This window comes from Enoplosus armatus, chromosome 4 (genome assembly GCF_043641665.1).
Source record: "Enoplosus armatus isolate fEnoArm2 chromosome 4, fEnoArm2.hap1, whole genome shotgun sequence".
Lineage (NCBI taxonomy): Eukaryota > Metazoa > Chordata > Actinopteri > Centrarchiformes > Enoplosidae > Enoplosus > Enoplosus armatus.
Genome location: NC_092183.1, coordinates 24832420 through 24849245, shown reverse-complemented (window position 1 = coordinate 24849245; position 16826 = coordinate 24832420). Strand labels below are relative to the sequence as shown.

Below are 16826 nucleotides of genomic sequence, written 5' to 3'. Positions count from 1 at the left end.
TGTGCGCTTGTCAGTAGCTGACCTTGAGTAGGAGGTGAAGCATCTTTTCATCGTAGTTATCTTTTTGGTTGTGCCTTTTTTGTATCCAAAATAAATGTTCTTAGTTGCGAAGTGAGACAATTGGTGAAAGCCAGGATTCGTAAGACCATTATTACTAATTCCTCTTGAATGCCATAAATGGATGTGATACACACAGCAAACACAGAATTTGGGTAATTTCCCAAAAGACAACAGGGAGAGACCGCCTGTTTAATCACAGTAACATTTTTTTGTTGTTGTTGCTTTGTCTCAAGTATTTTAGATATGGACATTGTTCATGATTTACCATGTGTAGGCCGTAGTAGTCATAACCCTTGTTGAAAGTATTATGCACAAATATCTGAGCAGTCAGTGTGGTGACAGTGAACATTGAGGGTTTTTTTAGCCCACATAGATCAGGGGCATAATTGGCTTAATGTGTGGCGATATATGATTTGTGAATAACCGTAACATTTCAGTAAATTAGATTGAATGGCACCATATGGTTAAGACTGTCAAACTTATTACTCACCACCACAAAGATACTTATGCCCAAAGTGACTGTTGCAGTGTTTCGCTCCCAGGCTTCAAATGTGTATGAACTGTGTGAATATGAGAATAATTAAATAGCATTCTGCTTTGCCTGAGATCTATATTTATATATATATATATATATATATATATATATGTATTATTATATTTCGCACATTACTTCAGCTTGATTGAACTGACCTACTTGGATACTATCAAGATTTAATCATTTTTATTACAATGGGAGCCGACCCTGGCTGAGTCTGCATTAAAAGTCAGTAACAGGACATGCAGGCAACTGACATTAATAGACTGATGCTGTTGTCATGAAGTGACATGGATTTCCCATTATTGCACACATATACAATATGCACATATATGCAACTAGTGAATTCGAATTACCAGGCGTTTCACCACAGTGCACAAATAGTGACCACCAGAGGGCGACAAAACAATATTCCCAGTATTATGTAAATTACCAATAAAAGATTGACAGGTCGAATAAACCAATGCCTTGCTGCAGAATCTACTGATTATCCAATACGGTTATTGGAGGGAACATACCCTCTATCAACCCATCGAATCTGTTCATTGGATACATTTAATGCGGATTTGACACCTTGTACCTGCTGTGAGACGTATCCGTCGATTATCATGTGAGTTGTCATGCTATTAGTGTATTCTTGATACTTGAAACGCATTACTGAGTTTCCTGGAAGTATTTCGGTTGTATTTAATTTGTAGCGGTTGTCACGGTCAACGGTGTAACTTCCTTCAACACGTGTTACAGTTTAGCTAGCTAGCTAACGTCACAGTTCATTTTTAGCTGTGTACAGTCTAACTGTGGTGTCAAGCTAACAACGCAATTATTTAATGTCTAGCATAAGACGACTAACGTTAAGTTAAGTAGTTAATGAGTGGATAAATTAAAGTACTTTTATCGAGATATGGGCAACCTGGTGAAGTAAGGCGCCTTCATGTCTAACTAATGAAGGTTAGCATTATCGGAGTCAGACAACCCCATAATTAATAGCTAACGTTACTTACTGTTAGCTACGTTGGCTGACGTTAGCGTATTAGCCATGCTAACTGACAACGTTGACTTTTTAAAATTTCCCTTCGCAACACGTTTCCTCCTGAGCAGCAGCTGTTATAGAGTCATTGCACATCAATAAACATAACGTTATATAAGGATGAAACGTAATATTTTGGTAGAAGTGTCGAATCTTTGACTCACTTCGACATGAAGCTAGTTGGCTAACTTCGATATTAAGCTAGTTGACTGTGCACCAAACTATAAAGAAAAATTACTTCGTCAACAAAACTGTGCAACCACTTGATGAAATGGTCCTATACAACGTATATCCGTCTGTGTTTTATTAGGTTGACTTGCCTTGTGTATTTCTACTTATAATCAATGCTATTCGTTTTGGCAGATGTAAGTTTGATGCATTTTGCCGCCTTTCTGTTACTGTAATGCACCATATGGACAGATCCCCGATTTGTGCTCGGCAGATTAATCTAGAATGAAAGTAATTCTTTGCTCATTGAAAACGCATTGATAGTAAATGAGAGCTGAAAGTATAGTGTTGAAGCTTTTACCTGATCAGTTTCAATTCAGTAATGTTACGTTGGTAAGTAAGTTTAGCTACTGCCCATGCTATCTGACATAAACTGGCCTAACCATACATAATGGTTAATGAGATGCACTGCTAACGTTTATCCTGTGGGTTTCTCCCTGCAGATAACCCATTGTTGTGTCACTTGGTAATATCCGAAGTTGACTGAATGTATCCAAAAAAGCCTCCAGACCTGAGTAGCATGACAGGCGTTCCTTGGCTGGGACGCGGACGAGGACCACAGCCGGAGGAGCCCGCTGTAGGACGTAGCAGAGGGCTGTTGCTCTCTCCAGAAGGGCCTGCTATAGGACGAGCCAGAGGTTTTCCCTCTCCTGGCGATATCCCTCAAAGACGAGGAGTAACTCTACCCTTTACCGAACCTGTGGTTGGACGGGCTGGAGGGCTGGTGGTGCAGTCTGGTGACGGAGGAGTTGGCCGAGCCAGAGGGTTGCTCTTCCCAGCAGTTGAACCAAAGGTAGGGGTGGCAAGAGGTGCGATTTTGCCTAGTCTGGAGCCACAGCACGGACAGACACCTCCATGTGACACCATGACGCAAGACCTAACAGAGGAGTCCTCTGCATCAAAAGAGGTCGGAACCAGAAATGTGTCTATGCTCAGAAACAATTTGCATGTTTTAATTTTCTAAATATTATTGCCCTACATCAAGAGCTGCTATGGTTTTTGTCTGTTTACAGGTTGACATAGCTACCGCTGGTCAAAGATCAGCACTGGTCTCAATGTTTAGAGGAATGGGCATTGAGCCTTCACTGACCTCATGGGGAAGAGGAACACTACCAGTGGGTCTGTATTAAAAACTTTGTGAACATTTTATGGGAAAAATGAGTAGGACTGAGACCAATTATTTTGTTTGCTACTGTATGTTAACAATGTCTAACATATGTATAATGACTTACAGACTACCAGGTAGAGGAAGTGTGTCATCCAGGGACAACTTATTTTTTGTGTGTTATGATTATTTTTGAGAATAATTACAGAGTAATCCTTAGTATATCAGTATTGCAGTATCTTCCCTTGATGTCGAAGAGCATTAGTTATAATGCATAAATCTTTGACACCCTCTTGTGGCACCAAGAAACTGCATGGTGTAAGAAAGACTGGATACACAAAAAACATGCATTGTTTAGAATTAAAAAAACATAAATTCAAGGCATCAAATTATATATAATTCCGTATAAATTTACTCCAGTAGCAACATAGTGTTAAAGATAAAGAATATAAAATTCAAATGTATTTTTTGTGTGTGAGCTCCTAAGTATTCTGATAAAACAGTTCGTTCAGTTCAAAAAAGCCCCAGTTGATTTGATCATGGCAGAGCCATTCTTCATATAGTTCACGCTTGACCACTCGCTCACTCACATGTGCTGTTTGGAGAGTTGCTTAAAAGACATTTAAAAATCAATATCATTAAATGAAATTTCCCTCCCAAGTAGATTAGTGAGCGACCTCTGTTCAACCAGGGTCAGGAGGACATTACCAAACCTCCATGGGTTTTTCCCATGTCACTGTGCACAGGCAGAAGAACCATAAGAATTGAGTTGATCAATTTTGTTGCAGGAAGAGGAGGAGCAGGAGATTCTGGAGATGTAAAGCTGCAGGGTGCCCCAGTAGTTTTCAGCAGCCCAGAAAGCGTCGGCCAACCTGAAGAGGTGATGGGCAGAGGCAGCAGGTAGGTGGCAGAGTGACGAGATCCAGTGTCTTGACTAACATACACTAAATATTAGAAACACCTGTCAGTATAATGCAATACTGTACAACCACCACAAATTACATCCTCCAAAAACTGACATAAAGTTGAATCAACACCTCTTTAAAACAGTAACTCACAAAAGCTGAACTTTGTAATCTTTATGAAGGTAGGATTTATTGCAGGGTTGTTGTGTTTTAATGCATTAGTTTAAGATAGGTGTGTCTAATAAACTGGGATCTGGGTGCTGGATGCATTTCAGCCACGTTTTTCATTCTCTCATCCAATACAATTCTGTTTTAATCATGCTGCTATCTACATCTACTGCATGCCTTACTTGCACTAAAAGTGTGCAACTGTGATCTAAAGCCAGAGCGTTTTCCCCCTATCCCAGAATGACAATGGGTTGAGCCATACCTGGCTCTGCGAGACCAATAATATAGTAACAACCCCCAACAGCTGCACAGCACCTAAGCCCTCTCAAAACCTAGGAAAAACCCTGCCTTTATTGTTTTAGAACTATAATTGGTCCAGAATTTTTGAAACCATTGTCAATGTTGGAACATGCAACCCTGGCCTGTTACAGTTTCCATGGCCGGGGTTTGTCCCCACAGACGATGGTGGGGCTTGGAAGAGCAGCGATGCCGCAGCTTGGGTTAGGAGGAACACGCCCTCTACTTCCTTCTTTATGTCCAGGTCGTATTGAGTTTGTTTCTCCAGCCCCTGGGCAACAAGCAGGCCTACACTCTCAAATCTCCCCCACAGGTAGGGAATGAATCTGACAATGTGTGAAACACTGCATGAAAGGACTCAAATGTAAACCCAGTTTATTTTAAAATGTACTTAATATTAAATGAGTAACAAGGACTTCTGAAAAAGTACAAGATTTTTAAATGCAAATAATGTGAAGGAACTGTCCCCCTAGTGCCCACCACTCAAAAAGTGCTGGAGGTTTCCGCTGTTGCACCAGCAAAGATGGAGCTGAAAATGGAGGCAGTTCAGTAAGTATACTAATCTACTTTGCATTTACTTTTTTAAGGCTTTGGCAGACCAAGCTGACCCCCAGCTACCATCATGTGCACGTAGCAATCACCCATAGCATATCAGGAGCTTAATTTGTGTACTGTCATTACGTTACTGATCCACCTATTCTTCTTCCGTACCATGGACCGAAGATGCTGGTGCAAAATAAAGCAGTCAATTTGTGAGCATACGATGCATTCTTTATAGTTCTAAATAAATATGCACAGAGCATACAGTATGTGCACGTCGGCTGTCTGACTGGTCTTTGTGGTGTGTTCAAGTACAGCATTTTACAGATCAGTCAGCCCAATGCCAGTTTCAGGGCCTCTTTTCACTCACGCTTTATAGAAATATAAAACTCATTACCACAAAGTAAGTGACTGACTGTGTGTCTTGTGCTGAAATGATTTTTTTGTGCATGTGTATTCCCCTCTGGTCAGTGAGCCACCAAATAAGTCTGGAACAAAAGGATCTCCTATAAGTATTGGCGCAAATCACGTCACGATTCGTTGCAAGAATGAAGCTGTTTATCAGTACCATGTTACGTTCACGTAAGTATAATGTGGCATTAATTTGTGTTTCCTCTATTTAGCAACTATTCAATGAAACTTACTTACTTCTTACTGGTGGAAACAAAAAAAAATAGAATGTGTGAAGTTTAACCACCTTTTCCAGTGAAACATAACAATTTGTTCTAATGTTTGATAGTCAATTTATTTTTGAACCATGGCATGAATCAAAAAATGTACATATAGAGGAGACATGCTTAGTGGCGCAAGGCTGTTCCAAAGCAACAGCTTATTGAATCGAAAGTACTCTTTCATGTGTATTTTCAATATTTCAGCCCAAATGTTGAATCAATGGCAATGCGTTTTGGCATGATGAAAGATCACCGCTCGACCACAGGGGAAGTAGTAGCTTTTGATGGCTCCATACTCTACCTGCCTGTTGAATTGAATGACGTAGGTATCACAGTTATTGGTTGGGGGTGTGTTAACTGTAGTGGGACAGGTTCTGGTAGAAGTTTAGCTTGGAAAGCAACCACGTGTATTGTCTTACAGGTAATGTTTTATGCGAAAGGGATGGTAACCTTAAGTTGGTTAAACTTGTGTATGTTGATGGCTGAGTTCCTACAAAGGTCTAAAACTACTGAAAATGAGTTGTTTAACTGTTTAAATGTATTGAATTGTCATTGTGCAGAACTATACAGTGCAAAATCTGTCACAGTGTTGACCATGATGCTTTGATGACATGCAGGTGGTCGTTCTCAAGTGTTTGAGACGGACTGATAATGAGGAAATACAAATCAAAATCCAAATGACGAAGATTTTGCCACCCAACTCGGATCTATGCATCCCATTCTACAATGTGGTGCTCAGAAGGTATTTTTTTTTTTTTTAAAAGCACCTACACTGTTTGGTCAGAGATTGACCACATTAGTTTTAGATTGCACATAAATTCTCAAATTGAAACACATCTGTGTTAGTATATAGTTATTTTACGCATTATGCTGCCATCATGTTGCAATTAGGATGGCCACATGGACATGACCCGGTGTTGTTCTTGTTTTTCAAGGGTAATGAAAATGATTGGACTGAAGCTGGTGGGTCGAAATCATTACGATCCAGAAAGCGCAGTCATACTCGGAAAACATCGGTTAGTGCCGAGCTGTATTTTAACATCAGAGGGCATCAGCTAATAGCAGCCCTAGTCCACTCATTATACTGTTTGTCTGTTTTTATAGGCTGCAAGTGTGGCCAGGCTATTCAACCTGTATCAAGCGCACAGATGGAGGCCTGTACCTGTGTGTGGATGTGTGTTACAAAGTCTTGCGGAATGATTCCGTGCTGGATGTCATGTGAGTTTAACCCGCTGATCAACAGTAGCATACAAACGGTAGAAGTTAACAGATAAATTCAGATTGATGAGGCATTTTTCATTGTACAATATTTAGGACCCATTTTCATAAATACTCATTCCTTACTCATGTCAATGCTACAGGGAAGGAATCACCTCTTTTTGTTTTTTTTTTGTCCTTTTCTTGGAAGTAATCTCTTTATCTTTGTTTACACTTCCTGATTTCCTGATGTAATAGGGCCCAATTGTGCTCCAAACATTCTTCCCAGCTCACTGTTGATATTTTGAAACTACACAGTTCAAAGTCACTTAACATCAACAATGAGCTGGGGAAGAAATCTGTCTATGTTTGAGGGTGTTGATGGTATAATAAAATCTAGAGTGCATCTTTTGTTTTATTCTGGGTTAGGCTTCTGTATGGGTACTGAAACATGCTTGTACAAGTATAAACATGGAGTATGCCATGACCAAGCCACACACAGCTATATAAATGTCATGTTCTGTGATATAGTCATACATATTTAAATACAATTTTGTGATGTTCTTAGTGCATCTGTCCTCTGAGACAGAACTGTGAATACCCCCAACCACTATAACTCTTCCCTCTGGGAATGTGGTTGAATTAAGAGGTGAGTCGGAGGGCAGGAACTAGACTAATGCAACAGGTTTATTGCATCTATAGATTATTTATAAACAGAAATAATCTTGCCCTAGCTTTGGCCTTTCTGCTTAAACAGAGAAGGGAAAAAACTGTGACTTTTGGCCCCCGCTGTCTGCCAGGAATATGCTGTACCAACAGAGCAAAGAGAACTTCCAAGACGAATGCACCAAAGAACTCCTCGGCAGCATCGTCATCACCCGCTACAACAACCGCACCTACCGCATTGATGCCATTGAGTGGAACAAGTCTCCTAAAGACACCTTCACTTTGACGGATGGCACAAAAACCACCTTTGTGGATTATTACAGGTGAGGCTGCTCTGTCATCAAAACTGAGCAGGAAAGTACAGCAAGTGTTTGTGTGTATTTGTACATTTGACATGATGACAGTTAATTTAATTCAGAGCAGCAATGAATGTCTTAATTATATCGGCCTGTTAGTGGGGGGGGGGGTGTTTTACATTTAAAGACTTATTTATTATTCCACATTTAACAGCAAGAACTATGGGATTACAATCAAAGAGATGGACCAACCTCTGCTCATGCATCGGCCGAAGGAGAGGTCCAAGCCAGGTGGGAAGGTAAAACTCTCTTCTCTTCAGCTATTATAATAAGAAATGCTCAGGACACTCAGTCAGCTGTATTTTTTTTAAATAATAAAGTAAAGCATTTTACATTAGATCACTCAGCTGACATGACCTGAATTCTTGCATCAGAATGCAAGAAGTCTTTTAATCTGCATAATTCTTATTATTCTTATAATGCTCATTTCCAGCGCTATATCTTTATTCTGGGACACCACCAGAGCAGCTTTGCATGATTCACAGATCAAATAATATATAATATATTCATTGTATTCTGGCCCTTCATGCGGCCCCTCAGTTCCTGCCTACTTTCTTCTGATTGGCCAGCTCCCTGCAGCCCACGAGTCACCTATGTCTCTCTCTCTCTCAGCCCACAGTTAGCACACAGCGCATCGCTTCATACTCGACCCGCTGTGCTCGACTGCACGACAACAGCAGTAACTTAGCTTGGAAAATAGAGATATGGGGCACTGAATTTGATGAACTGAACTTAATGTTTATCAGACCACAAACGAGACAAGAAGTATGTTGAAGAAACGATAGTGTTTCTGGGGACTGGGCCTCACTCATTACCGTACAAAAACACGCAACTTTATTCACTGATTTTGGTTAAACTCGATCATTTTATGGAGAAAATGTGTTCTGGTTTTCCCTCTGATGTCCTCTGGCTGCTCTGCCTCAACTCTCGGTGATTTACGGAGTTTCCTGATGGACAGAAAGCTTTAGAAAGCAACTGCTGCTGGCTGCTAACTGTTAGCTCTGAGCAGGGGAGTGTTGGTGTTTACACCGCCAGCACAGGAGCTCTGGACCGCCGGGAGGAGGAGGTTTTCAGGCCCGGACTCCGAGAGTCAGGTGGTTAGAGTCGGCTAACTAAGAGCATAGCTATAGATAAATATCTATGGCTAAGAGGACTGCTGGATGCACAGCTAACTAGCGAACGGCAACAGTTAGCAGTAGTTAACGATGACTTTAGCAACAAGTAAAGCCATCTGTCCATCAAGAAACTACCTCCTACCTACCTCCTTTCCTTCACAACAGAGAAAGCTCTTTCTGTGAGACATACTGAACAACCTGAGTAGCAGTGAAGAGCAGTCTTGAGCAGAGCAGCCGAATAACTCAGACACTAAAGTATTCATACAAATGTGAATACTTTAGGTTGTTAATTAGTCCATCAGAAACAATGATACGAAGAGAAAATTATGTCAAAAAATATTATGTGAGCAGTTAAACCTTAACTGTGTAGATAATGTTACGATATTGACTTATTGCAGCAAATCATTACTGGGGAGATCCTTTTAGTACCAGAGCTTTCCTTCATGACGGGAATCCCGGAGAAAATGAGAAAGGACTTCAGAGCTATGAAGGTAAATTGGATGTGTCAGCACAGTGTTCTTCCTCTCACCGGCTGGTCTTTATATACTTTAGGCACAACACCTACATTAAGCAACTGTAGCAGTCTTGAAAGCAGTCAAGGTAGGTTTGTAATGATGGCTCAATTAGAGTAATGATACAAGGTTAACACTAGTTTGAGCATTCACTATTATAATGCAATTGCTACATATCAGAGAGAAACTTTGTGTGACAGTAATAGTTTGGACTGCAAATCCATTTGTCAAATGTGGTATTTAGGACTAGATGTGCACTAGGCCTGAACAATTAAGTCTTATCAAAATCAGTATTTGAAAGAGTTTAAGTTTAAACCCCAAGAGCTGCCATGTTTAATTATAGCCTTAATAGCCTAAAGAGGTGACAACTTTAACTAGTGGCTGTGGATTTAGACAGCTCAAATGACAACCAGTGGCAGTTCCAACAGCATCTAGCACTTCTAGCTAAGTAGAAGTCGATTATAAATGAGTCATAATTGGCAGATAATTAACATAAGTCAGAATGTCCCAGTTAAACTTGGCATATCATAGTGTTTCAAAGCTTATCATTGTTGAACGTCAGAAAGGTTAAACGCTACCGTCCTCGCTCCCAAACCTGACGAGACATCAAATGCAAAGTGTAAATGGTGCCTAAGATTAGAAAGTGTGGAACAATAATATCTGTCATCTCAGGAGATACAAGTCCGAAAACATTTGCATAAGAATTGGTCATGAAATAACTTGTGGAAACAGACTCAGTAAGAATGTCTTTTTCATATATTGTAGGAGCTAACCATGTACATCAACATGAGCAGCGAACAGCACACCCACTCAATAAAACAGCTTCTGAAGAACATCAGCACCAACCCCGAAGGTCTGAAGGAGCTCACCCGATGGGGACTGGATATTTGCTCAGAAATCCTGGTGGTGAGGCTCTGCTGTTTAACATGGAAGTTTATTTTCAGATTCAACTTTGAGTACTTAATATGAAAAACACGTGTCACTTGAGAGGAACGCTTTTCAAGTCCATGCATATGCAAATATCGCAACTCATAGTTTTCTCGCAGGGCATGACAGTGAAGTGTGGACTATTTTTTCCCCACAAGTGAAATATGGTAAATGCAATATTTGTCCTTTTCAGTGGAACAATACAGTCAACTCTGACTGAATTTAAGCCATTTTCCCACTTTATAACACTTAAAATGTCATTACTTTTTGAAGTCACTGCAAATCATTACATAATGACAAATCATATATTTTTTAAAGCAGTGTTAACAATCCTGGTCAGGGACTCAGGGCCCATTAAACTAATCATTAAACTGGGGACTCGCAGTTTAATAACATCAAATATGACAACATCTGTAGAATATTTAAATGCTGATTGACTGTCTGTTAGGTGCACAGTGGTGAAGCAGAGAAGTAGGAAGATGCTAGAATCTAGTGTTGATATGCATTGTTCTTTTTGTTTTGCTCTTTCTTTTTATACTTTGTACTTAAACTAGTTTCTTGGTCATTTTTTCCTTCTTACCAGACTTCCTTTTATTTTGACAGTATATTGTGTGTTGTGTCCTCTCTTGCAGATTAAAGGCAGAACTCTTCCCGTTGAAACCATCTGTCTGCAGTCTCTATCCTTTCCCACTAGTGCCGAGGTATCCTGGTCCAGAGAGATTGTCAGGGATGCTTCAATCAGTTCTGTGAGTGTTGAAGAGAACCCTCTTTTTGCTGCATCCTCATTTTTGATGCATATAGTTTCGCTGTAACACAGCATATACAACTTTTTAACTGGGAAGTTGAGGAAGCGAGGCAGCAACACTGTCCAGCCTGTTAAATTCTTTTCACACTTGGTGTACCAATGATCTGTGTAGGCTTAATTCCCAAACTGACTGAGGCCTCCTCAAGCATCCGTGTGTAACCACATGTGATTTTTCCTTTGCCTCAGAAATGTACTACTGTTTGTTCACCAACTGACCCATCTTGTTCTTAGATCCCATTGAACATCTGGGCAATTTTCTACCCTCGCCGGTGTGCAGAGCAGGCTGAAGAGCTGGTTTCCACCTTTAACAAGGTGGCTGGGCCTATTGGGGTGCGACTGCAGCGACCCATTCGCGTGGAGCTGAGGGACGATCGCACTGAGACTTACGTCAAGAGCATCCACTCTCAGCTCACCAGTGAGGTATGACTTCAGTAATTCAGTACTATTTACATGTATAATAATTGACCTGCTTTTCAGTGTGTCCTCCAAACTTGTCCCACTGAGCATCACACACAATGTGTCCGCAATCGTTTGTCATGCTCTGTCCACATGCTTTTAACAAGCTGATGGTGTATTGTAGCCTTGCCTGTTAACTTACTGCTCAAGTAGTGTGTGAATGACAGCCGAAAAATACAAGTATTCACCTCTTGTACTCAACAACATAAAAATTATGTCATGTTGGTGCTGCCAAAGTATCATCTACATGTAGAAAACATAAAGTTTAAAATGTAGCTTCAAGAACTGATAATTGAGTTGAAGCCAATGACAATTAGACATTTTACAGTACGTAAGAGGGGCACGCATGAGCAACAAATCCATGTGACTAAATAGCAGTTCTATTGTTCTATTGTGACAGTGGTTTCAGTCTGGTTGCCTTGGGCAACATGAGCAAGCGTTACTGTAGAGCCCTGAAAAATGTTGCATGTTTTAGGCCTTTTGGCATGATCCATCTTTCTTTGTCATTACTATTGAATGCTGTGATGTTTACACATAAAGACATTCAGACAGCTGCACAAATTAGGCCATGATGACATGTTGGCTGTGTCTGAATCAACTCTACAATGCCACCCTGTGTAAGTTGACATGTCTTACTTGTTTACAGCCCAATATGCAGCTCGTAGTGTGCATCATGGTCGGCGACAGAGACGATCTCTACAGTGCCATTAAGAAGCTCTGCTGCGTCAAAAGTCCCATCCCATCCCAGGTTTGTACTGTTTGTCAGGTGTGTGCATATGGCTGCTGTAGAAAAGAGTATATAGTTTGGAACTGTTACCAAAATAATTTCTTCTTTTGAAAGTATTTTCTCCCAAGTTAAACATTTTTGTCGCTTACTTGTCATCAGGCCATCAACATCCGGACGATTTCCCAGCACCAGAAGTTGAAGAGTGTCGCCCAAAAGATACTCCTGCAGATAAACAGCAAGCTAGGAGGAGAGCTGTGGACTGTCAATGTCCCTCTGGTGAGTATCATATCTCGCAAGAGCAAGAAGATAACGCCATCTGACCAATCATGTGGTAGGTTATGTTAATTAAGCATAGCGCCATTGGAGCAGCATTACACAGAAAACAATAGGCGTTTATAACATTATTGCAGTCAATGAGGAACTAATGAACCTCTATTTCACTTGAATAGAAACACTTGATGGTGGTTGGAGTTGATGTCCACCATGACACCAGCAAGGTGCATCAATCAGTCATGGGCTTTGTTGCAAGTGTGAACAGGTAAACTTTTGTTTGTTTTTTTCCCTGGTTTTGATTTAATATTTTCTCAGTAATTATAGACAATGATTTCCTGAATTCATGTGGAGCACAATGCCACAGTGTTAATTTCAGTCGCTACAGTACTAATACACCTTCTAAAAATCGATTGGAGCATGCCTAAACTAAACACATTCAATCTGCTGATTAGTGCCAAAAATACTTGTGTTTTAGGCAATAAACATGTGTTTCTCTTGTGGTAATGGTGGTAATATCTAACTAGAAATACATTTGTTTTTTTTCTTCTCCAGCTCAATGACCCGCTGGTATTCCAGAGTAACTTTCCAGACACCCACTGAGGAGCTGATCAATGGCCTCAGAGTTTGCTTACTGGCAGCACTGCAGAAGTACTACGAGGTAAATACTGCCAACATGCTTTACATAAACGTCTTGTAATTCAATCCCCCTTCTTTCGAAACCACACCTCACCCTTTTGGCTACGAATCACTGTATCCAAATGTTCTCTGGGCAATAAAAATGCGTTATGTCACATGTAAAAGCGCACAAATGCATTGCAGTGGGAATGAAACTGCAATATTTGTTTTGTCCAGGTGAACCACAACTTGCCAGAGAAGATTGTGGTGTATCGGGACGGTGTGTCAGATGGTCAGCTGATGATGGTGGAGCAATACGAGATCCCACAGCTGATCAGATGCTTTGAGATTTTCCCCAGCTATGAGCCCAAGCTGGTCTTCATTGTGGTCCAAAAGCGCATCAGCACCACCCTCTACTCCTGGGGTGCAAACAACTTTGGCACACCTCCAGCTGGAACTATTCTGGATCACACCCTCACTCAGAAAGACTGGTCAGTCTTCGTCTGTCCACGTGAATGAGTTGTCATTAAATCCTCTTTGAAGCTCTCAGGGCCCTATCTTACACTTAGAAGTGTCATTGCTAGTTTCCATATACTCTGCTTGTTACTAGGGGTTAAATGGGGATTTTTTTTTATGTGGGGGGGCGAAGGGCAAAGCAGGATATAGCCTATATATACCCTCACTGGGTCCGTCCGGTACCACAAACAAACACACACTCCCCGTCATGAGATGAAACAATATGGGCTCCACGCCCTGCCACTGCTTGTTACACTCACCGGGACGTGCAGCCGCGCTCCTCCTCCTCATCATCTGTTAAATATCGGTGCATTTGTAGGCGCACCTGGCTTTTGAAGGGAATGGGAGACGACACTATGATTGGTTTAGTTCATGTTATGGCCAAAACACACCTATGATTAATTAAGAGACTAAATACAACCCTTTTGCGAGATTAAAGAGATTATGCAGCGTTTATCTAACAAAAGGAGGAGTTGGACATGCCCTAAATGTCCTAGCGCCATGCACTTAAGACCATGCGCTGTAGATTGTTTAAATAGGGCCCATTGACTTGTCCAGATTTGAAGCCTCAGATGCCAAGATGCCACTCGGCTGTTTGTTTTTGAGGCAGAACACAGCTGCAGTAATTTCGCCTTTGTCTCGACAATTGTGGCGTAACCGTAAAATTAGCCTGATGCTACAAGTTACTCTACCTAGCATGTGCCTTTCATGTCTGTGTTTGGCCAACAAAAAGCTGATTGACGGATGATGTTAAACCACACTGTGACAAAAGGTGAGCCAGGACCAGGATCAACTTTTTTTTGCCAGGTGACCCTTACATTTTTTTTGTCTTTCATTTTTACTCCCCGACAACCAGCACAAGAGCACAGGGCATCGGAGCAGCCAGCATTACCCTTCTCCACTTTCATCCCAGTTTTGTGGTCAACTATGGTACAATTTGTGTGTTGTCTAAGTGTAATGTGTACTCGTAAAGGAAAAGTGAGCATATCGTGAGAATATTGGCCCTTCTTACACAAAGCAGATGGGAGAGATAAGAGTGTTTCAGTGTTGTATGAGCAGCCCAACAGGGTAGTGGAAGAGGGGCACTGGTTTCATCTTTCTTACCTGCGCACATCACAAAGGCTGCAGCACTGTCTCCTGGCAACAGTAGTAAATAGGTGCACCTTGGTGAGGAAACCATCAAAGACTCAGAAACCTGAAATAGCCAACAGCAGATACACTGCCAGTAAAGTTGTTTCGTTTGTTTTCTCGTTCAGGGTGGACTTTTACCTGATAGCGCATCACATTCGCCAGGGCTGTGGACTTCCTACACGCTACATCTCTTTGTACAACACGGCAAACCTCACACCAGACCATTTGCAGAGGTATTGATGACTCATTTCTTTCCACTAAGCATCATTCTGATTACTGGTACACATTTTCAAACATGCTGTTAGTGTAATTCACTAGGACAATATTTTCTTATTTCTTATTTCAAGATTCACTGTTCGTGTGTCCAACTTGGCCCATCCATGCTATTTCATTTTTAGATTGTAGAACGTATTTGCAATGTGTAAAGAACGGCAGACATTTTTTATTACTTTTTGAAGGTAAAATGATTGGTTTCAGCTAGGTGTAGCTATTAAACTGGCAACTGAGTCAGTGCCAAATGGAAACCCACATTATATATGAGGAACAGCAGTCACAAGTAGACCCTCACCAACAATAACTGAAGTGTTTCTGTTATTTAATACATTTGTGGTATGTTTTCAGGTCAGTGGAAATGAGACACTTAAATGTTAATGTTAATCAGACCCAAAACACATTTAACATTGTTGCTTTTGTCCCACGCCAGGCTGACTTTCAAGATGTGCCATTTGTACTGGAATTGGCCGGGCACCATTCGCGTTCCAGCACCATGCAAGTATGCCCACAAACTGGCTTACCTGTCCGGCCAGTACCTGCACTCGGAGCCGGCCATCCAGCTATCGGACAAGCTCTTCTTCCTTTGAACTGCGCCACTTACTGAGTCCAGTAATGGCATGTGGCACTTAGGAGTTTAAATGCTGTCGATTTCCGCCATATGGATCAAGCCTTTAAAGAGTAATTCTAGTATTCCGGCCCTATTTTTTTTACATATTTTGGGGTCTAAATGACAAATGGGCACAAAAAGTTTTGGAATTGGTCCAGTAGATCACATCAGCCAGCACCCTCAAAACAGGCTGCAACTTAATCCTTTGTGGTCAACTGTGCCCACCAAAGTAAAGACACGCACTTTTAGTGGACATACTTTGACGAGCGCAGTTGCCCACAAGTATTACGTTGCAGCCTGTTTGCAGCTGCCTGCTTTAACACTGCTGATGTTTGCGAGATGGAAGTTTTGAGTTTTCAGTATTTAACTTTTTTTTATTTTAATTTTCCTGTGGCACAATTATTGGTTAATGTTCAGACCCTTCCATTGTGACATATTTGTATTTTTACCGTTCTGTACTTAATAGGGTTGATGCATGTGTACAATGTGTGTGTTTTTATTTGTCGTTTAAAGATGCAAAGTTAGACCATAATGAAAGCGATGAAAACATTTCATGGCAAAGGATTTTTCCTTACACCAATACCTCATCACTGCTGTCCAGCTTTGTACCTGGAAAAAAAAAGCCTGTGGCTTATTCGAGTTTCTTCTATCTCAGTAAAGTTCTAGGTGCTCCAATGATCATCTGTGTACTTTTTGTCCCAACAGACACCAAGACCATTCACAAGTCAGCGATATTTTCTTCAAGGAAAAAATGTTTTAAACTTTATTGCCATTGACACACTAACATTGTTTAACATTAAAAAATAGAATCTCATTGAGACAATGGAATTACATAATGTTGAGCTTCACTGACAAAAGATTTGAACGTTTGAATCAGTTAAACAGCAGGTAAAGCCAAAGAGCCACAGTATGTCTGAATCTGGTGGCATTAGAAGAAGGGAAGGAAGAGGCGAGAAATGACATGAAGTCTGCTCTGATATTGTCTGAAAATACAATCCACCGTCCTATACATTCACTGCAGGATATGTGGTTAGCCTAGTAAACATTCCAAGTTGAAACTGGCCATACTAACCTTTAATAATATTTGGTGAGCTAATTAGCAGTCAGCAGACCT

General features: G+C 40.9%; 1 protein-coding gene across 1 annotated transcript; it reads left to right on the top strand.

Moving 5' to 3' along the window:
* The first annotated feature begins 2337 nt into the window (after nucleotides 1–2337).
* On the top strand, nucleotides 2338–15692 carry piwil2 (piwi-like RNA-mediated gene silencing 2). Its single transcript, XM_070904149.1, has 23 exons — nucleotides 2338–2757; nucleotides 2864–2969; nucleotides 3744–3855; nucleotides 4460–4638; nucleotides 4799–4874; nucleotides 5337–5447; nucleotides 5741–5858; nucleotides 6154–6278; nucleotides 6472–6552; nucleotides 6641–6754; nucleotides 7534–7722; nucleotides 7910–7994; nucleotides 9269–9361; nucleotides 10148–10288; nucleotides 10942–11055; nucleotides 11346–11534; nucleotides 12217–12318; nucleotides 12457–12573; nucleotides 12747–12835; nucleotides 13123–13228; nucleotides 13423–13676; nucleotides 14958–15065; nucleotides 15536–15692. The coding sequence occupies exons 1-23, from the start codon at nucleotides 2338–2340 to the stop codon at nucleotides 15690–15692; spliced, it is 3186 nt and encodes a 1061-aa protein (XP_070760250.1).
* The last annotated feature ends 1134 nt before the right edge of the window (nucleotides 15693–16826 follow it).